General features: G+C 42.1%; 2 protein-coding genes across 3 annotated transcripts; both read left to right on the top strand.

Moving 5' to 3' along the window:
* The first annotated feature begins 1,387 nt into the window (after nucleotides 1–1,387).
* On the top strand, nucleotides 1,388–18,376 carry LOC140349447 (ankyrin repeat and SOCS box protein 15-like). The gene is made up of 10 exons (XM_072435771.1): nucleotides 1,388–1,474; nucleotides 10,882–10,990; nucleotides 11,061–11,101; nucleotides 11,177–11,308; nucleotides 11,989–12,147; nucleotides 12,567–12,812; nucleotides 13,305–13,476; nucleotides 14,073–14,610; nucleotides 15,424–15,577; nucleotides 15,660–18,376. Exons 1-10 carry the CDS (start codon nucleotides 1,456–1,458, stop codon nucleotides 15,815–15,817), a joined length of 1,728 nt encoding a protein of 575 aa, XP_072291872.1. The 5' UTR covers nucleotides 1,388–1,455; the 3' UTR covers nucleotides 15,818–18,376.
* A 1,123-nt stretch (nucleotides 18,377–19,499) lies between these two features.
* lmod2a (leiomodin 2 (cardiac) a) lies at nucleotides 19,500–25,262 on the top strand. Of its 2 annotated transcripts, none has more exons than XM_072435740.1 (4): nucleotides 19,500–19,625; nucleotides 20,615–20,892; nucleotides 21,697–22,821; nucleotides 25,065–25,262. In XM_072435740.1, exons 2-4 carry the CDS (start codon nucleotides 20,623–20,625, stop codon nucleotides 25,083–25,085), a joined length of 1,416 nt encoding a protein of 471 aa, XP_072291841.1. In that variant the 5' UTR covers nucleotides 19,500–19,625; nucleotides 20,615–20,622; the 3' UTR covers nucleotides 25,086–25,262. The 2 variants fall into 2 exon arrangements, with proteins under 2 accessions (XP_072291841.1, XP_072291840.1); XM_072435739.1 differs by having other exon boundaries at nucleotides 21,694–22,821.
* The last annotated feature ends 465 nt before the right edge of the window (nucleotides 25,263–25,727 follow it).

Here is a 25,727-nt window from a genome sequence, read left to right as displayed (position 1 = left end):
CGCTCAGACGCACACACAGAGACACGCACAGAGACACGCTCAGACACACGCACAGAGACACGCTCAGACACACGCACAGAGACACGCACAGAGACACGCACAGACACACGCACAGAGACACGCTCAGACGCACGCACAGAGACACGCTCAGACGCACGCACAGAGACACGCACAGAGACACGCTCAGACGCACGCACAGACACGCACAGAGACACGCACAGAGACACGCTCAGACGCACGCACAGAGACACGCACAGAGACACGCACAGAGACACGCTCAGACACACGCACAGAGACACGCACAGAGACACGCTCAGACACACGCACAGAGACACGCTCAGACACACGCACAGAGACACGCACAGAGACACGCTCAGACGCACGCACAGACACGCACAGAGACACGCACAGAGACACGCACAGAGACACGCTCAGACGCACGCACAGAGACACGCACAGAGACACGCACAGAGACACGCTCAAACACACGCACAGAGACACGCACAGAGACACGCACAGAGACACGCACAGAGACACGCACAGAGACACGCTCAGACGCACGCACAGAGACACGCACAGAGACACGCTCAGACACACGCACAGAGACACGCTCAGACACACGCACAGAGACACGCACAGAGACACGCTCAGACGCACGCACAGAGACACGCACAGAGACACGCTCAGACGCACGCACAGAGACACGCACAGAGACACGCTCAGACGCACGCACAGAGACACGCTCAGACACACGCACAGAGACACGCACAGAGACACGCACAGAGACACGCTCAGACGCACGCACAGAGACACGCTCAGACGCACGCACAGAGACACGCACAGAGACACGCTCAGACACACGCACAGAGACACGCTCAGACGCACGCACAGAGACACGCACAGAGACACGCTCAGACGCACGCACAGAGACACGTACAGAGACACGCTCAGACGCACGCACAGAGACACGCACAGAGACACGCACAGAGACACGCTCAGACACACGCACAGACGCACGCACAGACGCACGCACAGAGACACGTACAGACACACGCACAGAGACACGCTCAGAGACACGCTCAGACGCACGCTCAGAGACACGCACAGAGACACGCACAGAGACACGCTCAGAGACACGCTCAGAGACACGCACAGAGACACGCACAGAGACACGCACAGAGACACGCACAGACGCCGCTGAACCACATGAATCACAACAGCGCTATAAATATTCATACAAGAGGCTGTGGATCATTACTGTGTGTCATTACCGATGGGAAAGTGTGCTCGGGGGAGAAGTTTCAGATCATTAGGTGCAGAAGAGGAGGAGGAACAGGAGCAGGTGAGGCCTATAAATAGTGTGTGTATGGGACTGGGGCGGGGGAAGGGGGGAGTGAGGGGGACACGTACAGACAGAGAGTAAACTGCGTCCACTGCCGCCCCCCGACTTCAGTCATGACGGATTTAGAACAAGGTGAGACTTGTGTTTTCAGGTTTGGTTTACACGTGATAAAACAATCTTTGCATGGTATTTGCAGAGTTTTGTAAATATGCATAAGGCATGTTGTCTTGCACCAACTGCTGTCAATGCTTTAAATGGCGATGCCAAAGCCACGCACACGGACAAGTCTCATCACAAGCTCTACTGTGCGTGTAACATCTATAAAGTTAAGAGTACAACATCAAATACCAAAGCGTGATAGAAGTGGGGGAGGAAGCATGCAGCATGTGTTCACCCAACACTCAACACAGAGGCTTCCAGGCTGGTAACAGTATGTACTGTATGCAAGGGCGTCCCCTGTTGGTGAGAAGAGATACTCATTCGTACTCGTTACATTTACTTGAGTAACTTGAAGACATTTTACTTCTTGTAGTATTTATTCATTGGTTTATTTGAATAGGAACAGATACAAAAACACTGACTAACTGTAAGCCAGCAGCCCGATGCATGCTCTTAGTGCTCAGAGCCGGAGCTGATCGCACTGGGAGGGACAGGACACAGAGACATGTACAACAGTAGGACATGGACAAGAATAGATACATTAGAAACACATTAGACATGTGTGCAGTGCTGCTGTTGGCGCGTCCAAGAGCTTACATTTTGAAGATATTACATGTTGTCATAGATTTGAAATGGACAGGGAGCATAGTAGATATAGTAGAGTAGAACCCTCCACAGAAAAGGCTGTTGGGGCGAAGCTTGTTTTACAAAAAAGACTCTTTACATTCTCCAGATCAAAGGCTCAAAGGCTTTGGAGCCAAACCATTAATACATTTGAAAAGCAATTTAAGAATACTACTAAGTTAATCAAATTTGAGAATGATAAAATGTTGTAAAGGTTGTAATGATTGTAGAAAGTAGTTTTCAGACACCATACTTTCCCTCCCTGTCAATAACATTATGTGACAGTATAATAGTTTAACATACTAAGTTGGACTAATCTTTTCACCAAAACATAGTGAACAATGAATGTGCCCCTTCTTTTTCCCAATTTGACTCTTTTAGAGATTTTGATAATTGTACGTCCTCTTTGGAAATTGTTGTTGTTGTTGTTGTTGTTGTTGTGGTGCATTTACCGTCACCTACTGCAGTTGTACGTCTTCAAAGTATGTGTTTTAAGCTACACTGTCAAAAAAATTCATAAAATCAAAATCAGTGAAAGAGAGAGAAAGAGAAAGAAAGAGCTGCAGATGTGAGGATGGTAGAGGTAATTCCACAACTGTTACCTTAGCAACTACGCTGTAAAGGGCCAAAATCTAAATCTAAATTACAAAATAGTTACAATTTGACATACTTTTGTCAAATGAGTGTAAATGAATGTTTACCATTTGAGGTACATTGTTCCATCAGATATGTTATTTTTCTATTTTTTGTGTCTGAAAATGCTATATTTTGTGTATTGATTAAGATTTTGTTCTTCCAACTGCAATAACTTAAAATTAAAAATCAGATGTTACGTCTGGACATTTACTCTTGCAATTACTTAACCTTTTGTAGAAGTTTCCTGAAATCATTTTGACCCTTTCTTAGGCGACTATTTTCTACTTTCGCTTGAGTAATACAAAAACAGAAAACTGGAAGTAACGTTACTCTTACATGAATACAATGTTTGGTTATTCTTCTCACCTTTGGCAGGCGCCTTTTGACGTTAAGGTTTAAGTTTAGTGGACGAGAGCTAAAAAGGTCAGAAGGCCAAACCTGCAAAGACACTTCAATAATACATATAAACCTGTATTTTTAAAAGTAGAATGTATATAATGTAATATACATTGTGCTGTTTAGCCGGTTTAACTCCTCTCTCACATCAAAGACTCTGCAGACACGTTGTCTTTTAGCAGGTTTAATGATATTCGAAAAGGTAAAACTGAAAATAGACATATTTAAAATCAAAACATGTCCATTACAATACATATAAATAATAAACAAATCCACATATATGTATACAAAGCAGACTAGATGACGCAATATTGATGGCTACGTGGTTAGCGTGTAATTAACATATTGCAGAGATGGAACAGTCAAATTCAATACTGAACACTGGCTTATAGAAAATAACATAAATGCAGCTGTTGTGCACGCGTACAACATTACATACCGGCAATGCAACCTCAAAATAAAGAAATCTGCGATCTCCAAAAGCAGCCAAAGCTGCGTGCGGCCGTGCCTGGTGCCTTCATGGCTCGCTGTTACTTCCGGTTAAATAAAGTTTTGTTTTAAACATGTGCTCTACCTGCGACATTTAAAAGTATCCACTAGATGGCGGCATAAGAAAACAAATGCAATGAAATTAAAGCATAGATCAGATTATGCACTTTTAAACTAAAAACACAACATTAATGCATAACAGAACACTCCCCGTCTGGCGTGATTACATGCCACTATACACTTAGGAAGGCACTAATACAACAATTTCAGAGATTGGTCGCGTAAAAACCTTAGAACCATCTGATTTGGCAACTTTAACCTCTACTGTACGGACTTTGCCATCTTTAGAAGGAAACACTTGAGTAATGAGTCCAAGAGGCCATTGGTTTCTGGGTATTTGATTGTCCTTGAGCACAACCGTACTCCCAGGTGTTACATTTGGTTGTTCAGATTGCCATTTACGGCGTGGCTGGAGCGTAGGTAAGAATTCTTTCCTCCATTTGTCCCAGAAGGTGTTTGACAGGTGCTGGACCTGCCGCCACTGATGCTTATAGAGGTCCGCCACTGAAAAGTTGCCCACTGGCGCTTGAAGTTGGGCCGATTTTTGAGTAAGCAAAGTTGCTGGAGTAAGAATAAATGGGTCGCTAGGGTCAACTGAAACAGGAACAATTGGCCTAGCGTTTATGATAGCTGACACCTCTGACATAAAGGTGACCAGAACATCATGAGTTAGTTTAGTGTTTTTGAGCTGGAAAAACATTGTGTCCAATATTCTCCGAGCAAGACCGATCATCCGTTCCCACGATCCGCCAAAGTGAGAAGCGTGTGGTGGATTAAAAGTCCATGTACATCCCTGTTCTTTCAAGTAGGTTAGTACAGCTTTGTCCATGTTTGAAGGGATTTTAAGTTCTTTGCATGCACTGACGAAGTTTGTGCCTCTATCCGACCGAATGGTTTTGACAGGTCCTCTAACAGCTAGAAACCGTCTGAGTGCATTAATGAAACTTGATGTATCAAGTGACTCAATCACTTCGATGTGAACCGCTCTTATGCTTAAGCATGTGAAAATTACAGCCCATCTTTTGTTTTGAATAACATGTCCTCTGGTTCTTTTTGAAGACACAAACCATGGACCAAACACATCAATGCCCACATTTGTGAATGGGGGATCTGTAGAAAGGCGGTCTGGAGGGAGGTTAGACATTTTCTGTGTGCTTAGCGGAGCACAAAGTCTTTTGCAAGTTGTGCAGTTAAAGATTATTGTACTAACCTTCCTTTTGCCTCCAACAACCCACCAACCTGCAGCACGAACAGCTCCTTCAGTGAACAGACGACCTTGATGATGAGTTTGTTCGTGGTAGTGTCTTATGAGAAGAGCTGCCACGTGATGGCGACCAGGAACAATGAGAGGGGTCTTTTCGTTTTGATTCAGTTTTGAGTTAACCAAGCGACCACCTACTCGCAAGAGTCCATTTTCATCCAAGAAAGGGTCTAAGTTCTTTAAAGGGCTGGTTTTGGGAAGTTTTTCTTGGTTTTGTAAACACTTGATTTCGTCGGTGTACACATCCTGCTGCATTGCTTGAATCACAACATCTTGCGCTTGATTAAACTCAGCAACAGTGAGTCCTGTTTCGCAGTAGTGCCAGCCATTGCACTGTTTAGGTTTGCGTGAAGCTAAACTGAAATTGTGGATGATGTGCAGTAAACGAGCGAGTGCACGGGTAAGTGATTTCCAAGACGAAAACTTTGTGAATCTCTGAGAGCCGAGTTGGTTGAAACAGGTAGTGGTTTTGAGAGTGGATACCTGTGGTCTGACTTCTGAGTCAGTGCTGGGCTCAACGAGGTCATATGTGTCCGTGGGAATTCCCTGATTTTGCACCAGAATGTCTGGGCCAGTGAGCCAGTTACTTAGTGGTAGTTGGTAAGCAGGAACAGAACGAGTGGCGTGGTCTGCGGGGTTCTGACTGCTGGGTATGTAAAACCACTGACTGGGCTGAGAAGAACGGTGGATTCTGTTTACACGGTTACTAACATAGACATAGAATCTACGTGTCTCGTTATAGATATAACCTAAAACGACTTTACTGTCCGTGTAAAATGTGCAGTTATCTAGTTCAATGTCTAGTTCATCTGAGATTAGGTCTGCAAGATCTACTGCTAACACAGCGGCGCAAAGCTCTAATCTTGGGATGGTCTGATCAGGGCGTGGAGCTAGCTTTGCTTTACCCATCACAAAGCCCACTTGGCAGTTTCCTACTGCGTCTGTGACTCTAAGATAGGCTACTGCTGCAATGGCCTTAGTAGACGCATCTGAGAAGATGCACAGTTCTTTCTTTACAGCAGTAGAAGGTGAAATGTCTGTGTACACTCTGGGAATCGACAGCATTGACAATTCTTTGAGTGAGTTTTTCCAGAAAGTCCAAGTTTCTTGCATTTCTGAAGGCAATGGTGCATCCCAGTCTTCGTTCTCAACAGTGAGTTCCCTTAGAATCCACTTTCCCTGTATAGTGACTGGCGCTACAAAGCCTAAAGGATCGTAAAGGCTGTTAATTGTTGATAAAACACCTCGCCTAGTGAAGGATTTCATCTCATCTGAAGTATTGAAGGTGAAACAGTCTTTTTTTATGTCCCAAAGAAGGCCGAGACTACGTTGAATGGGGACAGAATCGGCTTCAAAGTCTAAATCTTTTAGGTCTTTAGCATGGTCTTGGGACGGGAAAGCTTCCAAGACTTCTTTTCTATTGGTTGCAATTTTGTGCAGTCTCAGGTTTGATTTTGAAAGTGTGTCTCGTGTTCTTTGCAAAAGAGACACAGCTTTTTCAACAGTAGGCAAAGATTTAAGTCCATCATCTACGTAGAAGTCCTGTGTGACAAACTGCTGAACATCTGGATCACATCCACAGCGTAGAACGGACTGATGCAAGCCATACATGGCAACCGCTGGAGAAGGGCTGTTCCCGAAAACGTGAACAGTCATTCGGTATTCTGTAATGTCTTTGGAAAGGTCATTGTCACGGAACCACAAAAAACGCAAGTAGTTCCTGTCCTCCAGACGAACGTTGAAGCAATAAAACATTTGCTCAATGTCTGCGGTAAACGCAACAGCATCTTTCCTAAAGCGCATGAGGACTCCAAGTAGTGAGTTGTTAAGGTCTGGCCCTGTTAACAACACGTCATTCAAAGACACGCCTTCATGTTTGGCACTGCTATCAAAGACTACCCTAATCTGTTTGGGCTTCCTTGGGTGATAAACGCCAAATAGTGGCAAATACCAACATTCTTCTTCATCTTCCAAAGGAGGAGCTATTTCTGCATGTCCATTTTGAAATACTTTGTCCATAAAGTTTATGAAATGCTCTTTCATTTCTTCCTTTCTTTCAAAATTGCGGACAAGTGACATTAAGCGTTTCAGTGCTTGCGGCCTGTTGTTTGGTAGTTTCTGACGTTGAGATTTGAATGGCAAAGGCGCTGTCCAAGTACCATTTTTGTCCTTTGTAAGTTCTTCCTCCATTGTTTTTAGAAATGCCTTGTCCTGAATGGAGAGCGCAATGTAATTGTCAAGTTTGGTTTGTTTGAACAAATTACATCCTAAGTGGTCGGGTTCACATGTGGTGTTGTCACCGAGCTGAGTGCTGACACTGAAAGGAATTTGGATGTCACAATGCTTTTCTTTAACATGGTATACATTTGGGCATGGCTCAAACACTGTGGGACGACCTTTCTCAGTGGCATTGGTGAAAAGAGTGTTTACTGCCAAGGTTCTGTGGACATCACCTAAACACACGTTTCCTACTATGACCCATCCCAGGTCAAGTTTTTGCGCATAGGGTGCATTGTGAGGGCCACTTATCTGTTTGCGGACTTTGTGTACTCGTACTACGTCCCGTCCAAGGAGCATTAGTATATGAGCGTTAGAGTCCAAGTCAGGGATAAGATGAGCTACAGGTTTGAGGTGGGCGTGATGCATGGCCGCACTTGGAGTAGGAATCTCACATCTGTCATTTGGGATGTTTTTGCATTCAATGAGGCTAGGCAGTGGGATTTGGACTGTGCCATCTAAAGCTTCCACTATGTAACCAGTAGCTCTCCTACCCATAGCCTCTTTAACACCTGCACATGTTCTAAGTGAATAGGGAGAACTAGGACCACAGTCATTAAACAACTCAAAAAACTCTGGGCGGACTTGTGATCTGTTACTCTGTTCATCATGAATAGCGTAGAGTGGTACTGCTTTGTCTGGACAGCCTACAGGGTAAACTTTTACGAGACAAATTTTAGAGCATGATCTACCTGCCTCACTCTCACCACAAACCTGAGTACATTTTGTCATTATCTCCTCAGGCAGTGCGTTACCTGGCTCCCCGCCGTGCTCTGATGCCGGCTCTGAGTTTAGCTCTGGTTCTGTCTGCCATGGGGCTAGGCCAGGGTGAAGTGCAGCACAATGTTTTTCATTGCCACACTCGGAACACTGGAGTCTGACTTTACAGTCTTTGGCTATATGCTTGGATGAGGCGCAGCATCTGAAGCAAATATTGTTTTCTTTTATAAATGTTTTTCTCTCGTCAAGAGGTTTCATGCGAAAGGTTCTACATTTTGTTAAAGGATGAGCCTTTTTGTGCAGTGGACAGAGTTTCTCACTGTCTGTTTTTTTGTACGCATGGGTTTGTAACTCTGGATTGAAGCCCTACATCAGTTTTGTGCACTGATATTTCTTTTTGTCTGTTTGCTTTCCAAGGGGGTTTGTCTGGTTTGGGAGCAGCATCTGTGTATGAGCTGAACTGAAAGCTAGGGTCATTCCTAGCATTGGCCTCTTGAGCGACAAAGTTCACAAAAACCCTGAATGGTGGATAAGTGACACAGTTTTGACGTTTGTATGTTGTTCCAACTGTTATCCATCTTTCCTGTAAGTTAAAAGGAAGCTTTTGGATGATAGGATTTACACCTCTGGCTGTGTCTAGATATGAGAGGCCAACAAGGTCTCCTTCAGCTTTAGCACTCTCGATTTCCATTAGTAGGTCGCTGAACTTTCTTAGTTTCACATAGTCTTTAGATGTGATTTTTGGAAATTAATCTACTCTTTTGAAAAGGGCATCTTCAATCGCCTCAGCTGAGCCGTAACATTGTTCAAGTCTATCCCAAATCATCTCAAGACCTGCTTCAGGATTGTTTATGTGTATGGCTCTGATTTGCTCCACATGTTCAGCGGATTCTTTGCCAAGCCATTTTAACATCAAGTCCATTTCCTCACTAGCTGTCAAGTCCAACCCTCTGATAGCACTGTTGAAAGAGCGCTTCCACGCTCTAAAGTTTTGGGGCTTATCATTAAACTGGAGAAGTCCTGTTGCAACTATTTCCCTGCGCGCAAAGTACCTGATAAAGTCAGTTGCATTACTGTCCCTCTCTTGGGGAGGATTGAAATGTGTTGGTGCTGACACCTTGTGGGTCCAGTTGGTAATGCCAGGTTTAAAAGGATGGGAAAAGGCACTAGCTGGAACATACTGGGAATAGTTGCCATTTGGAAAAGAAGCATGTGGAGTTAGATAGTTGTTGTTATCCTCTCCTCTAGGTTGTAACAACGCATTGCTAATGTGCTCCTGCTTGAGTTGCATTTGTGCATCATTGTTTTGTAATGGTTCAAAAGTGCAACCTTCACCCTTGTTCATAAGTGTGGCTTGGTCCTTGACATACTGTTCTGTGCGCTCGGCTTTTTCGGACCGAGTTGGATGGCTTTGAGCGTCTAACTGTGAAGCAGCGGCTGCCTCTAATGCTTCTGCTTCTGCTATGGCTGAGGCTAAATCTTTTTCCTGCCGTAATAGCTCAATAGATGCTTCGAGTTTAGCTTTTTCTAATTTCAAACTCATCTCTTTTTCTGCAAAGTTGAGACGGGCCTTTGCTGCCTCAGCTTTTGCTCTTGCCTTGGCAGCTGCAGACCCTGTTGATCCGGCTTCAGACCGGGTTTTATAGGATACAGACTTGTTGGATGGCGCCTTGGCGGATGTTGCGTTGCATGGCGTGCTGTCCGATGATGAAGCCTGGGTGGATGGAGCTTTGTCGGCCATAGTTGCGTTGACAAAGTGACGATTGCTGGAACACTGCTGAATGCCTTGCTGCTTGAGGCGTAGTAGTGGTCAGCGTAGATTCACTCTTGTCGCAGGGGGATGACCGCAGAATCTTCTGCCTGGATGCTGCCGTTTTACTGTGCTGTTTAGCCGGTTTAACTCCTCTCTCACATCAAAGACTCTGCAGACACGTTGTCTTTTAGCAGGTTTAATGATATTCGAAAAGGTAAAACTGAAAATAGACATATTTAAAATCAAAACATGTCCATTACAATACATATAAATAATAAACAAATCCACATATATGTATACAAAGCAGACTAGATGACGCAATATTGATGGCTACGTGGTTAGCGTGTAATTAACATATTGCAGAGATGGAACAGTCAAATTCAATACTGAACACTGGCTTATAGAAAATAACATAAATGCAGCTGTTGTGCACGCGTACAACATTACATACCGGCAATGCAACCTCAAAATAAAGAAATCTGCGATCTCCAAAAGCAGCCAAAGCTGCGTGCGGCCGTGCCTGGTGCCTTCATGGCTCGCTGTTACTTCCGGTTAAATAAAGTTTTGTTTTAAACATGTGCTCTACCTGCGACATTTAAAAGTATCCACTAGATGGCGGCATAAGAAAACAAATGCAATGAAATTAAAGCATAGATCAGATTATGCACTTTTAAACTAAAAACACAACATTAATGCATAACAGAACATACATAGTAGAACTGTTATATTGAAAATAGTTAAAGGTACACTATGTAACTTTTCTGGAGCTTATCTATCTCCAGACAAGCAGGTGATGCCACTAAGCCCAGTTACAGGTCAGATCCGTGGAGAGCGCTTGTGTTTTAGAATATTTTTGAGCAAGAAACCACCCGTTATGAAATCCAGTCTCTCACCAAGAGACAAGCAGGTAGCGGACTCTCCACCAGGAAGGTTACATAGTGCACCTTTAACATATTTTGCTAAAGATGAAGAGTAAAGACTATTTTTCACCTTTGTAAATAATCTGTCAGTAAAATGGCTTCTGGTTTTATTATGTTTTTACATGATCTCATGTTACTTGGCCCAGAGACTAACTAACTGTACACTACAACACAACACAACACAACACAACACAACACAACATCACACAACACAACACACTGAGAGTTACACGTTTGGTCACAGGTGTGGACCCCGCCGAGGACAGTGACGATGAGGGTCTGTTGGACGCTCAAGTTCAGTTGTTGATCCAGGAGTCGTGTCAGGCCCAGCACCGCACCAGGCCCAGCAGCAGGTGGGAGCCAAATGAAGTGACAAATGTGTTTTCTGTAAATGATCTAAAAACATCTCTGAACACACAACAGGAGCAGTGAATATATGAACCTGGTCGACGCCATCAAAAAATGTAAAGACTCAAATCATGAAGAATTCCATGTCTGAGAAGTCCACCGTTCATAAGTAGTGCATACTCCCCCTGCAGGTGACTTGGTGACACTGCAAGAGCTGTGTGAAAGCCCAGAGTCTTTAAGTCTGGTGGACAGTCGAGGCTGGTATCCTCTGCACTGGGCCGCAGTGCAACCTGTGGTGCACGTCCTGGAGATGGTGCTGTTTGGTGGGTAAAACCTTTGACTCAAATCACATTCACTCGAGAGATTTTAGCACATAGTTCTAATAGTTGTGAAATTGAGCAATTGTTCAATAAATGAAAGATGGAGCAATATTTTTTGGGCAATAATAAGATCTGTAGAGAGATGAATACGTAATATTTATGACTAATTATTTACTATTTAAGTATGAAAGTGTTTAATGGGTTCATCCTACTTTAAGTGTCAGAGGCTTGAATAAATTTCAATATTATTGTGTATTATGATATTTGTCTGCAGCAATATATCGCTCTTTCAACTTTGTTATGGTGACAGGTCTAGGCTGGGATCTGGGGAAAAAATAATCAAGATCTTTACTGATTCATCTTGATTTTCGATCCAATTTTATTTTTCAAAGTCAAATTGGTTTATAATAATAATAATTTCATGAACATAATCTATACAGATAAACATCTAATTCATTTTTAGGATTGTCTGTGGACTCTAGATTAAAAAAAAACATCTCAAATAATTCATTCACATGACTCAATCTTTTGATTAATTGCAGTCAGAATTCAGATGTATGACTTGGTTTATGGGTAATATTTCTGGAATAGGTTGTGTTCGTGTGACATTGCAACATTCTTGAATACCTAGTTTGAATTTGAGCTGGACACAGGTCAAATTGTGACTGATGTTTTGTTGTTAGCGTCTTGCCGGCTGACGCTGGAGGAGACCACAGTGGAGGGAGAGACGTTCCTGACCTCAGCGGTGAAAGCTGGTTTAGTGGACAATGTGAAGATATTACTAAAACACGGAGCTTCCCCACACACCACCAACACCCGGAATGAGTCTCCTCTGCTTCTAGGTCAGAACAACATGCTCCATGTGGAATTAAATAGCACGTGAATATAACATTTTCTTGCTTCTTGCATTCCAAATCCTTATAAATGATTTTGAGTCACTTAGATGCTTCTATTTTGCAGTCTGTCGACCTTATGCTGTAGCAAGTTGTTATTCCACACAGATCAATGGCACGTTCAAAGTTTGCAAAAAAAACATAATCAATTCCGGAGTCAAAGGCAAAAGTGAAGTGGAATATAAATCAATTTAAATCTGAAAATCAGCATTATTTAGAACTGATGCATCTACTTCACTTTTGCCTCCAGTCGCCTCCATTCCAGAATTTTGAACATTCCGATGACATTATATTTATAAGGGCCTATTGCGAGCTCTTGATAAACCTGAAAGTGATGATTATTTTGCCTGTCTGATTCCCCCTTGCAGCGGTCAGGGCTGGATCTCGTCAAATGGTCTCTGCGGTGTTAAACGAAGGGGCACGGGTGGGACAGGTGTGTCTGAAGAAATGGACCGCCATGCACGAAGCCGCCATGACAGGAGACGCCCGCATCATGGAGCTGCTGCTCTCCCACAGGGGGAAGGTGACCGACACGGACCAGCACGGAGTCACCCCTCTGGGCATCGCTGCAGAGTACAGCCACGCAGAGGTCCTGGAGATACTCATCAAACATGGTAAAGTAACAGGAAAGACATTGGTTTTCGTCAGTTTGCTTTCTCAATATAAGGAAACAGCAACATTGCCAAATCATCAACTAAAGATGTTGATATGAATTAATCAAATCAATTTGCAATCAATTTGCAAGCATTTTTCTCCTATAGGGACATAAAGATTAGCACTAAAAGTAGCACCTACACTCCAAACTTTAGATTTTGACGGATTGTACAGAATGATTTGTTGATGATTTGCTCATTTTAAGCCTGATTACCATTTACCTTACCCTTTATCTCAGTAAACTGCCGAAGAAGTTTCCAATTGATACGTCTTAAATTTCTGTTTTATTTCCGATTTACCTGCAGTCTCGCCTCATTTGCAAGAAATAATGTCAGACTAAATTCATATCAGCGTGCAAAATGTGTAAATAAACTGGCAGCCATATTTGTCCCTGTTATAAAATGCCACTTTTTAGTTCAGTGTCTAAAATGGCTTCTCTTTCTCACGTTGAGGTGCTGATGTAAACGCCCAGGCTCCAAACGGCGACAGCGTCTTGTACGATGCGACCGCTTCAGGAAATCCAGACTGTGTGAGCATCCTCCTGGAGCACGGGGCCAATCCCAACACGCACAACCTGAGCTTCCAGCTGCCCATCCACAAAGCTGCTTACGAGGGCCACTATCTGTGAGTGACAGAAACATGATGACAGCTAAACGAGGCCATTACTGTACGCACCGATGAGAGCCAGGGAGGCAAGGATTAAGTTAATGAATCCAGTATGTACATTTGTGATGGATTATTGAAGATAGTTAAATTTGAACCTTCTGCATTTGAGGGAAAACTTCAAAAGCTGCATAGTTTATTGAGATTATTGAGTCTATTACATGTTATGTTCTCACAAAAAATATGTGAGTGCAGTGGTTTAAGCAGGAGTATTAATGCCAGGCTCTGTGTCGCTATATGGGAATTTACACTCTGAATTTAAACCATTGAATTTGAGGGATTTAACATTTTTTAATTGAATACTTTAAATGTTATTATTATTATTCAAACATGAAAAATAGTCTCCCCCATTTCACGCCGTATTGTCCTATAGAAAAATTATTTTTTTGGTGACGTTGTTGAATAGCTGTTTTTTCTTCTGCCACATTTAATTCAACTTACGATCCCTAAAAAACAATTTGAACTATCATAGGACGTCATAGAAAGTAGCTTCACTAGTGGTAGTAGTAGTTGTGATGCTCCACAATGGAATGCATTTGTCTGTTTCCACTGTCCAGAGTCTTGCGCACACTGATCCCGCTCACCACTCGCCGAGCTCTGCGATTGGCCGGTCAGAGCCCAGTTCACTCGGCGGCAGACGGAGGCCACGCCCACTGCCTGGAGCTGTTGCTACAAAGCGGCTACGACGTCAACGCACTGCTAGGACCTCACGTCTCTGAAAACTACGGTGACATGCGGCGAAGCCCTCTTTATTTTGCGGTTTGCAACGGTGACAGGACATGCACAGAGTTTTTGCTAAAGTCAGGGGCCCAACCCGATCTGGACCCTCTGAGCTGTCTCCTGGTGGCGGTGCGTTCAGGGCGGTATGAAATAGTGAAACTGCTGTTAGCGGCTAAAGCGGATGTGAACTGTTACTTTACTGCGGTGACTGACACAGTGTTCCCCACGGCGCTGATTTACTGCCTCAAGGATGAGGTAATGATGCGGCTGCTGCTGAACCAGGGGCTCGACGCTGAAAAGTGCTTCGGCTGTTCCCATGATGACAGCTGGGACGACCACGTGGAGGACGGCCACGACCAGGAGGAGAAGGCCACTGTGGGTTTGATATCATACTCACTGTGTCAGAGAGGGCAGCGTGTGCCAATCCCACAACAAACGGGTGCATTTCCAATCCAACTGATTCAAAACGACCTCTTGTGCCGCTCTGTGGATGAATGAATAGCACGTATGCCGGGCTCCAACTCCGACAATATCCTGCATGTCCTTCCCCAGTCTCATCTCTATTTCACACTGCACTATCCAGTCAAATAAAGCCTACGAGCCAAAAGAAAATGACCTCCGGAAGGCAGTCTTTAAAGAGTCACTACGTGTGTATTCAATTACAGATGTTTTTACTGCAAAAATACCCTATAAAACCTATTTTGTTTACTGTGAGTGGGTTGGCCTCTCCACGGATCTGACCTGTGACTAAATATAATTTAAGTTTGAGTTTAGATCCAGCCCGAGCCGCCTGAGCCTGCACCCGTACGGTCCGAACTCGACTTGGGCCCAAATCATTCCCTGCATGACCTGGGCCCGCACTCATAGAACAAGGGTTACGTTAGGTTAACTGCGGGTATGCGTTCCACAGAGTTTTATTGTCAGAATGCGGAGGCCTGCATGTGTTATTGTTCTGCCTGTGTATTTCCGGTCCTCTCCGCTGGCGCTTACCCTCATTATCTTTCTCCTCTGCTCCCTTCTTCATCTCTGTGGGAGGGGCCTCCACGACTCTCTCCTCCGTTTTACTCCTCACTCCCTTTATCAGCCGTGCACTTTCATTCACGCGCTTTCCTCTCACGCCACATTTTTGGTCACTTTTGGTCACATTTGTGTATTAAGTAATGCTTTCTTTTTTATTTCATATTTCAGTTCTGTGATTTTGTCAGTCTCTCATGGCTGGTGAAATTAGCCGGTCGAGTGGTGTCTATCCTCGTTGAATATGTCGGACAAGTTTCTCTCTGCAGCAAACTGATGAAGATTTTGGAGAATCAGAAGGAATGGCCCCAGATTCTGGAAATAATGTGTGAGTCGAGAATGTTTAACATTTACAGATACATAAATAAACAGCTGGATTCCAATGTTGTGATTCGATTGTTTTGTTCCAGCCAACCCCAGACTTCTGTCCCATCTGTGCAGGGTGGTCATCAGGAGACATCAGGGCTGCCACAGAATCATGTCCCTACAAGCACCAAATCGAATCAAAGACTTTCTGATGTTTAAAGAAAATGATCTTTATGGAAAAGTCATCTGTAGGGAAAAATGAGACAAAGCAAGAGACTATAAACATCATGAATCATGCTCCATGAGCACCCAACAAAACATTATGGGCCCCAAGAGTACAAGTCCAGTCACATATAGTTTGTATAATGTGGCTGGGTCTGCAGTGAAAATGTCACTTCAATTAAATAAAACATAGGAGAGGCAACAGAAATAAAGAGTTATCATGCTACATTGGACCAGATTAAATATTTATACACATTTGCATGTTGTCTTCTGAGCAAATACTAAAAAAGTCAGATGACTTAATAAGAATTAAAAAAATGCATTTTGTACAATTATGTTATACAATTCATACACAGTATGCTTTATTTAAACTTTAAAAGTGTATTTTACAATCAGCAATCATTAGTATGACAGGTTCTGATTACAAGTTAAACAGTCATTAATTGTGCAATTAACAAACCCAAAATGTCTAAAAATGTGTAAGGATTTGCATGTGTGAAGCTGTGACCCGTTTCTCTGGCTGTCACCTAAACATGGACTAAATCTAACCTCTTGGCCCAGAAACCTGCACAACAATAACAACCTGATTTTGGCGGGTCACAAAGAGATCACACCTTCTAAACTAAATTAAGATTTAAGAGCAACCTAAAAATAAATTGGCACTAAACGATGGATTAACTCATATTAGGAACGTTCCCAGAATATAACTAAAAGAGCTGTGTAAAAGTTAAGATACCTAGTTTGTAATTGGTTTTCCAGTTGTGCTCATGGTATAACTAGAGCTTTGGACGATAATCTTTAACAATTCCAGTTCAAAGTTCAAATTTTCAACAGATTTAGGATCAGGCCGCTGTTATGTCACTCATCGTCTTTCCACTTGATGTGACACTTGATACAGAGCTGCTGGTTTAAGGCATGCAGTGATGATCTGTTACCTGGGCAACCAAACAACAAATCACCATCTCCACAAACAGTTCACCATCACAAGCATCATGGAAGGTTTTTTTTGTGTAATGCTTGTGTTCTTTGATGTGTGATGTCCTGGGGTTCATTCTGCAGAAACAATGTGGTTATTATATGTGCTCCCCTCAAACATACTGGAATCCTAACCTGGCAACCCAGCCAACAATTTACCCTCCCTTCCCCGGCAGAAAGGTCTAAGTTCTTGAATGATGGCGATTGATTTGATTAACTGTCATCAAATAAATATTCTCATGTTTCTAAGATAAGATAAGATAAGATAAGATTCGCCTTTATTGTCCACACATGGGGAAATGTTGGTGATACAACGCAGTAGATACAGGGGGAAAAGACAGATAACTCATAGGAAATTTAAAAAACACTCTTATAAACAAAAACAAAAACTCTTATTAACAAAACTCCTGTAAACAGGTCCGCTCATATCTTTATAGGGAATGGAGGGAAGAAAATAAAAATAAAGATAAAGATAAAATGAAATAATAATAATAAAAATAGCTGGCATAAGACAAATAATACTAATAATAATGGTCAAGTAAACGCTCTTATTTAAATCAGTTATATGCACATGAATATGACATTAATTGCGTGTGAGTATGACGGTAATTGCACATGAATATGACAGTTCTCACCCTTATATCAACAAAAGAAGCAGCAAATTTGAATTTCAGGATTTGAAACGTCAGTTAGTTAGCTTTTCGATAACATGGAAAAATGCTGCCGGTGGTGGATTGGTGAAGGCGGCAGCACATGTGCCAGGCTCATTGTGCCATGTGAGTTCGAATCCCGGCCCCGACACTTTAATGCCTTAACCATCGCTCTCTCACGCTCAGCTGTCTTGTCTAATGAAGCATACGGTCCAAAAAAACCTTCATTTACATTCAGACTTCACCATAAGTATATTTGGGAGTGAAGTATGTAACATAGAGATGACATTAAAAGCTATTGTGCAGAAGCATTTGTCCAGTAAAACCTAAAACCTTAAAAAAAATGTCTTAGCGTCTAATATCATAATGTCATATTGTCCTATCAAATGAACAAATAATGTAAAATGTATAAAACCAGGCTCTGGTATCACTTTCTTCAATGAAATCACATTACACTCCTCTTCACTTTTGCCTCGTGTTGCCTCCATTCTGGAGTATTTGCTTCCAAACCCTTAAATGGTGTATTACAGTTGTGTATTTACATCACAGTCTCAGATGACAGTAGATTAGTGCCTCGCCTGATCGTTTGCCAGAGGTTCGATTTCAAACCTTTCTCAAGTAAAATGCCATGTTTGCTTTGATGTGTTGGTGGAATTGCTACAGGACACGTGTGATTGTTGTTTAAGTGGGTTTTCTCATCCGTGGCAGAGATGGATTTTTTTTTAATTGCACAATTTGAGTTCATTACATCTCCAGCTTGTTGCTACGACAACACACATAGCCCTGCTGTGATCTCAGGTCAGTGATGCCTCAGGCCAACTCGCCTCGGTGATGACTTTTATTCATTATTTTTGCACTGATGGAGCCCTGAGCACCAATGAGCTCTTTACCTGTTTCATCATTATATTGACTAAAGTTGCATTTTGTCTGATTGTGTGATGATTGTGTGGCTCTTATTTCAGTGCAGAACAAACATGCACGTACAAATAAAGTTACTTTGAACCTTGAACTTTATTAGGTGGGTTTAAAAGGGAAATAATGCCCCTTTTTCATTAATATCCACTTGGCTCTACTCGACTCGACTCAGCCCTGTTTTAGCACATTTTCATTTGGTTCTACCTCCTCAGACCAGGTACTTTTTTAGTACCCTCTTCCCCAAGCCGAGCCAAGCAGGGACTAAACGTGACGTCCACAGACTGTCAGACGCTGATTGATTTAAAGTGTAATATTTCAGCAGCAGGAGACAAAACGCCGCCGCGTCCTCCGTAAACAAGCTGCGCGCTACACGAGTTTAGAATCTTACCATTTATAAACGTGAAACATAAAATGCAGCGTTATAACATCCACAGCATCACGGAGCACCAGTTCTAATGGAACCAGGGCTGAGCAGGGCCACAAGCTCAGAGCCGACCCGAGTCTGGTAGAGACTAATGGAAAAACGGCATATGTACATTTTCTGAAAATAGTTTTGCTTTGCCTGAATTGTTCTAACCCTCTTTCATTGAGGATGTTTTTTTATTTTGTTTTGGAGATTGCTAAGAGTTATGCCATACTGTGGAACATTCCATGCACAATAACAACAACACCTCCATGGACAATAGAAGGTTTTGGACCCTCTAGCCCCTTTAATTTTGCATTGATTTTGCCTGTCACCACAACAGACCAGTACGTGCTTTGGTCCGACTCCAGTTTCATGAATCCTACTTCTTGTTAGCACTGTTCGCTAGTCCCAGGACTTGTAAATATGATCTTATTGCCAATGTAAACAAAGTTGGAGCTAAGGAGCAGCTCTTGTGATGTTATGCCCAGTGTAAACAAGTCCAACCGTGTAACTCTTCTGAACATAACCTCACCTTCCTTTGGGACAACAAGTGCTTCCAAACCCCTTCTCCACACGTTATATAACCGTGCATCCCCTGTGTTCGTCACGCTCCCTAATGTGCAGCAGGTTCATTTACGTTTAGGCCCAAGCTGGTGATGAGTCCCGAGCGCCGGCCAATCACAGCGCTCACATACCAGCGCGGAGATTATTTTGTTGACCCCTGATGTCAAGGGTACTAAAAAAAGATTGTGCCATGAAGGCTCGGGAGGGGGAACATGTTTGCTTTGTGTCTCGGATGGTCATCAGATCACTGTTGTAGGACACTCAGACACACCACAGCATCCCGAAGAGCAGAGTTTTCATGGACCACAAGTGAACTTACCCAACATTTCATTTCTACGGTGAGTGAAAATACTGTACAATGTGTTTAGAGGACATTTTCATTCTGATTCTATAAATAAGGTAGTTCGAGGACTTAAATTGACTCTTGCGATAACTGTTCAATTTAGTAACACTTCTTGCACAATGTACCATAAAAGATGTATTAAAAGTGACTGGCTTTCAGGCAGATCTTGCGTTTGCTTGTTACCGTGACATTAAGACTTTTTTTTTCCCAAGGATTTTGTTCTGTGCAGTTCTTAAGTAAAATGTGCCGTACAAATAAAGATGGATTGGATCAAGTAATGCCATAATTTCTAGTGAATCGTCTTAATCGTTCATGTGCCCAGATGAGTAGAAAGAGCCCTTGCCTTTTGTTCTTTTCCTTGTAGTTTCATAAGGATAAGAGAGGTTGTATTAGGGATGCATGGACACCCACACTGGTATCGACTTGACTCAGCCGATCCACTGCCATATTTACTGGCTGATGCGTTTCAATAGTTTGGTTCCTCAATTTAGTTTCTATGTATCTTATTGCTACATTTTGTAAAGTTATACTGCTTAATTTTAACGAGAATGCTGTTTGTGAGGTTGTGATTGGCACATTTCAGGATTAGCATGTAACGTCGTCTCCTGCCAAGTCAATATTTAATGAATCTAATCAAAATTTTTGGAACTTCTGATGATCTTTGAACTTTTCTTCACACAATTCTACTCTGTGGCTACTTGAAGGATGCATTTTAGCTACACAACACATTTGGATCAGCTTTGCCATTGCTTCTTTGTGTCGTAAGGAATATGAAATGCTATTTTCAGTCTCTGCTCTGGTTTCAGTCGATATTGGGCATTGGCAGACACTTAAAGCCAAAGGAACAATGTCAGTACCAGACCTGAAAAACTGAACTGATATAGATAAGCACATATAATCACAATAATCACATACTGTACTTATGTGAATGTTTTTGTGCAGTAAATTAAAGAAAGCCCGATGTAAAGAGTACAATTTCTCCAGCTCTGACCATGTTTGGACACCGTCGGGACCTGAGGAGGTACGAGGAGGTGGATGAGGACGAGCTGTTGGCCTCTCTGTCAGTGGAGGAGATCCAGGAGCTGGAGCAGGAGCTGGACGACCTGGATCCGGACACCAACATTCCCATAGGACTGAGGCAGAAAGACCAGACCGCCAAAACGCCCGAGGGAACCTTCAACCGCGAGGCTCTTCTCAAGTACTGGGAAGAGGAGAACAAGAAGCTAATACAGGAGCAGCGAGAGGAGGCCAAGTCGGCTCAGGTGAGGAAGGCGGGTGGATTGGTCTGGCTGACACGCCCCTTTCTTGGGTGTGAAAGTTCAAAGGTGAAATTCTCCCATTAGACGCCAAAATATTGCAAATGCATTTTCACTATGAGCACAGATCTGACTTGTAACTTGGTCTGGTGGAGTCCCCTGCTTGTCTTCAAGGAGAAAATGAGTTTATTAGTACAATGTGGAACATTCCAAGCAAAGGAATAGCATTTCCCTGGAGTCAAGCGGGTGACAAAACTCTCACCGGAAAAGTTACGCAAATTTAAACTGCCATTACTACAAATCTGCTTCAATAAATGCGGCAAATTCGCCATTTCAACAAGCTTCGTTGCACACAATTAGAACACAGTAGAACACTTTTTCTTTACATGCAGTAGTATTTTAAGTTTTGAAATACAGAGACAGTGGTGTCAAAAAAGTATTTCAGAAAATGTGAATAGAGCAAAGAGAGGATTCTAAATGTTAAAGGTTAAAGATGAAAGGTTAAAGTTGAGCCAGTTTGAGTGGTTGAGTTTAATGCTCAAAAGATTTTTGGATATAAAATATAAACGGTTTAAGAAATGATTAAGTTATTCCTGCTTCATTAAAAGATACATTTGAACTACTGCAATACCATTTTTCTAGTCTTCAGCCCGGTGTGTGTTGACTGAAACATTCTAAAAATATGATGTGAGAGAAATGCCAGCTTTAATGACTGTGTGTCAGCGCTCGAGTGGCTTTTTAATTAAAAGCCAGGGCCTGCTGAATGTCAAAGCCGGACCTAATTTTATATCCCGTCATTGTGTCCAGAAGGAGACGCAAGATAAGAGCTGCCTCCGGGGGGAGCAAGAGACAAGCAATGCAAACAAGTCAACCTCCAAGAACAATGAGAAGAAAAGAGTTACGCAGAAGAATAAGAAAATCCCGGCACAAAATGACTCTGCAAAAGATGAAAAAAAGTGTACAAAGGAGATCAAATCCAAACTATGTAATTCATCCAAAAGTTCCACAGAACTTCCCGAGTTAAGCAGTGACAATCAAAGCGGAAACCCAATCGTCATCGATACAGCATTAGAGCAAGTGTTGAAGAACGACCCAACCTTGATCCAAGTCAATCTCAACAACAAGGAAGACATTTCCCAAGATATTTTACTCCGTTTTACCGAAGCTCTGTGCACAAATACTTGCGTCCAAGTCTTCAGTCTTGCCAACACACACGCAGATGACAGAGTGGCGTCAGCGATAGCTAAGATGCTACAAGAAAATATCTCCATTAAGAACTTGAACATTGAGTCCAACTTTGTCTCCGGAAAAGGCATCCTAGCGATGATGAATGCGCTACGGCAAAATCAGACGTTGATTGAACTAAGATTTCACAACCAAAGGCATATCTGTGGCGGGAAAGTAGAGATGGAAATGGTGCAGATGCTAAGAGAGAATGCTACGTTGCTAAAGCTTGGCTACCAGTTTGAGCTACCTGGTCCCAGAATGGCTGCAACGGGCATTTTAACGCGCAACCAAGATCAACAACGGCAAAAGAGGATGCAAGAAAGAAAGGTACAAGAAGTAGTTGAACAAGTTACAAACCAATCTGTAGAAAGTAAAATGCAGAAAAACATAACGCAACCAGCAAAAATAGTGGAAAAACCTAAGAAGAGTCCGACTTCTTCAAACCAAGAAGCGCCAACGAGAAAGATCGCAGAAATGGTCAAGCAACGAGAAGTGTGCAACAAAACCCCGATTAGGACGCCCAAGACTAAGAAAGTGAAGAATGGCGCCAATGAAAAGGAGAGTGACGGCATTTTTAAGGAACTCAGGACCAACCTGAAGCCGTCGGTAAAAAGACAAGAACCATCCAACCTGCCTCCAGCACCGAGGTCTGGAAGAGACGATCTGATGGCGGCCATAAGAGGGAGCAGTATGTTCTCACTGAAAACGGTAAGATTTGTGCTTAAAAGTTATGTTACATGGGGTATTACTTCATAAGAACATTAGGTATTGGTGTTCCAATCAGAAGGAACTCAAGTATTCGTCTTGGCCCTAGACGCATACTTGAGTTCCTTCTGATTGGAACACCAAAATAATTATTTGATCACCTAGACTCTAGCGGATTGTGGAATCATTTTTTTTAAACGATATGCTTAAAGTCTATATGATCTGTTTTTCTAGGACTTAGTTTAGTAGGATAGCACCTGTGGTAAATATTTATTATAGTTTTACCTCTAATAAGTTGTGAAGACATTTTAAAGAATGTTTTCTCGTATGTTAATGTTTAAAATTACAGGAAGTGGTGCTGAGTTCTAAAATGGGTCCAACCAGGAAGTACAATAATAAACTTTACAAAAATGCTCAAACTGGAGACAAACAGGCAAAATGTTCAGTACAAATTTGAAATATATTCACGTTCACTACGTTTTAGTGAAATGTGTAATCATATAGACTTTAAGCACTAAGAGATTCTTGCAGGTACAAAAATCAGTAATGCAATAAAGGGAGGTGTCTAAGCATTTGTCTAATTGGTCGATGGTGTCAATAGTCGACTATGATTTGTATTAGTCGATTTATTGTTTAATGCATTATATTAGAAGAAGGATTTATATGCAACAGTAGCTGAAAGGAGAACGTAGGGAGAGAGTCAGCTGAAAATTTGGGAGCGAATCATGACTAATCAGCCTTTTTATATAAATAGATCATTTCCTGTCAGATACATGGTCAGGACAGAGATATTGAATAGTTTTGAGAGCTTTTGTCACACCCTCTTTCGGGCATATATTCAGTCGACTAAGAATGTCCTTGGTCACCCACATCCCTAAAGGTGTTTGATTGATTTGTTTGGTAAAATATCTCCCTTGGACTTAGATGAGGTGAAGAGGAGATTAACAGGGTGAAGTGACTGATAGTTCTGCTGCTGAGCTAGAGATAGGCAAAGGTTTTGGCACATTGCTGAAACAACAAGGTGATAAAAATTAAAACGAGAGTGCATTTTCATGAAGGCCAGTGGCAGTGATCAGGGTAAAGCAGCTACAGCTCAGCTTCAATGTGGATGATGTAGATTCAATACAGTGTCAGCACAATCTGTCGAAATGGTGTTTACCAGAGCTAATCAAGTGAAGTAGGTTGAGTAGGCAATCCGAACATTTTAAAGGAAATGAAAAATACATGATGTTTCAAGATACATCCTCAGATCTCATATAATGTTGTGAAATAAGTGTTAAAATGAATACAAATCCCGTCTGTATGAAAGGCTCTCTCTCTTCTCATTATGACTTGTGGTATAGAACCTGTGGTAAATATTAGTTTTACATCTGTGAAGTGGCAGTTTGTGAAGAAATTTAGAAAAAGAAAACTTTAAAATGACAGGAAATAGTGCCGAGTTCTAAACAGAATCCCTCTACTTATCAACATGTGCCATTGAAAGACAATTTGAGACAATTTACACACGACTGATACAATTTTCTGACAGTTTAAACCATCATTCAACAAAATAAAGGTATTATCACGTAATACTTACTGTCAAATCATAACTATTGAGTGATTTATAGGGATTTTGGTCATTGTTTATAGTATAGTTGCTAGGAAACAGTTGCTGCCCATGTTCAACCAGGAAGTAAAATGATAAACTTCACCATAATTGTCAGACGTGGGACAACTAGGCATAATGTTGAATAAAATCCAAAATATGATCACGTTGGCTATATATATCATATTTGAGTGAGATGTGTAGATTGAACCTATCATATAGACTCATATAGACTTCAAGCGTCACAGTGTCTCGTGTAAAATGGTTCTTTTGTTTTCCTCAAGTCAAAACAATCAGCCATAATTGTTCCCTCCAAACCCATTATGGGCCCGTGTGACAGTCGACAGGGGCAGATGACAGGAGCTGTCAGTTTGTGGATTCCTCTGGTCTTCGTCACGTTAAAAATAGAGCCACTTCTTCGCTCAAGTTTGATAACACAAAGCAGATGGGAAATGGACAAATTACTGTGATTACGAAAAGAGAAAGAGCTTTTTAGAACGTTAAGAGGCGAATGTATGGCACTCCCATCAAAAACTTCAATTATACTCTACTTATTTGTGATAATGAGTGACTAGTTGTAGTTCTTTTGAAGTGTTTTGTGTTGAATGGAACATATATTTCAAACTGATCCGGAATAATCTTTTAATTATTGTCATTTCAGGTGGATTTGTCAAACACCTGAACTCTGACCTCTGCTGAAGATGTGGCCTTCACTTGTTGACTCTCTGTATTAAAAAGCACTTGTTTTTCCGTTGTTTGTCACTCCACCTACAAGCAATTCATCATCTTCGTTTGGATGTACATGTTTGAGTTCCATTCACTGCCGTGTACAAATAAAGTCTGTTTTCTTAACGCATAACATGATATACTCAATACAATATTCTCATAAGCTAGAATCTTAAATGCAGAGATAGTTTCCCAGACAAATCTCTGCATACAGCCAAGTCCTGGACCACGAGGGACCTATGGGTAGTCGGGTTTCTCACACAATAAGCTGCAAAACTTTCATTTTAGTAGTTCAGGCCATGATTTTGGCTGGAAATGGGTCTCTTGATGAGTTGGGAGTGGATGCTATTACTATTTTAACACGCTTTTGTTGTGGCAAAGGTGTGGTCCTGTTTGAAACTTGATTTAGCCCAAGTTTCGACCTTAAATAATCTTGTTTTAGATCTGGTTTACATCGGACAAGCCAGTTTTTTCTTAGGTGGCTCTGGGTGTGGAGAGTCCAATATTATTCCTCTCAAATATGTGACCAGGTTTCTGAAATCAAACTGTCAAAATTACAAGTATTATGACAAAGTGGCATTCAAGACAAAACCCAAAC

Source organism: Eucyclogobius newberryi, unplaced genomic scaffold (genome assembly GCF_026437365.1).
Source record: "Eucyclogobius newberryi isolate DKJ021-1_F unplaced genomic scaffold, fEucNew1.0.hap1 SCAF_7, whole genome shotgun sequence".
NCBI classification, from domain to species: Eukaryota; Metazoa; Chordata; class Actinopteri; order Gobiiformes; family Gobiidae; genus Eucyclogobius; species Eucyclogobius newberryi.
This window is presented reverse-complemented; position numbering and strand designations above follow the sequence as displayed.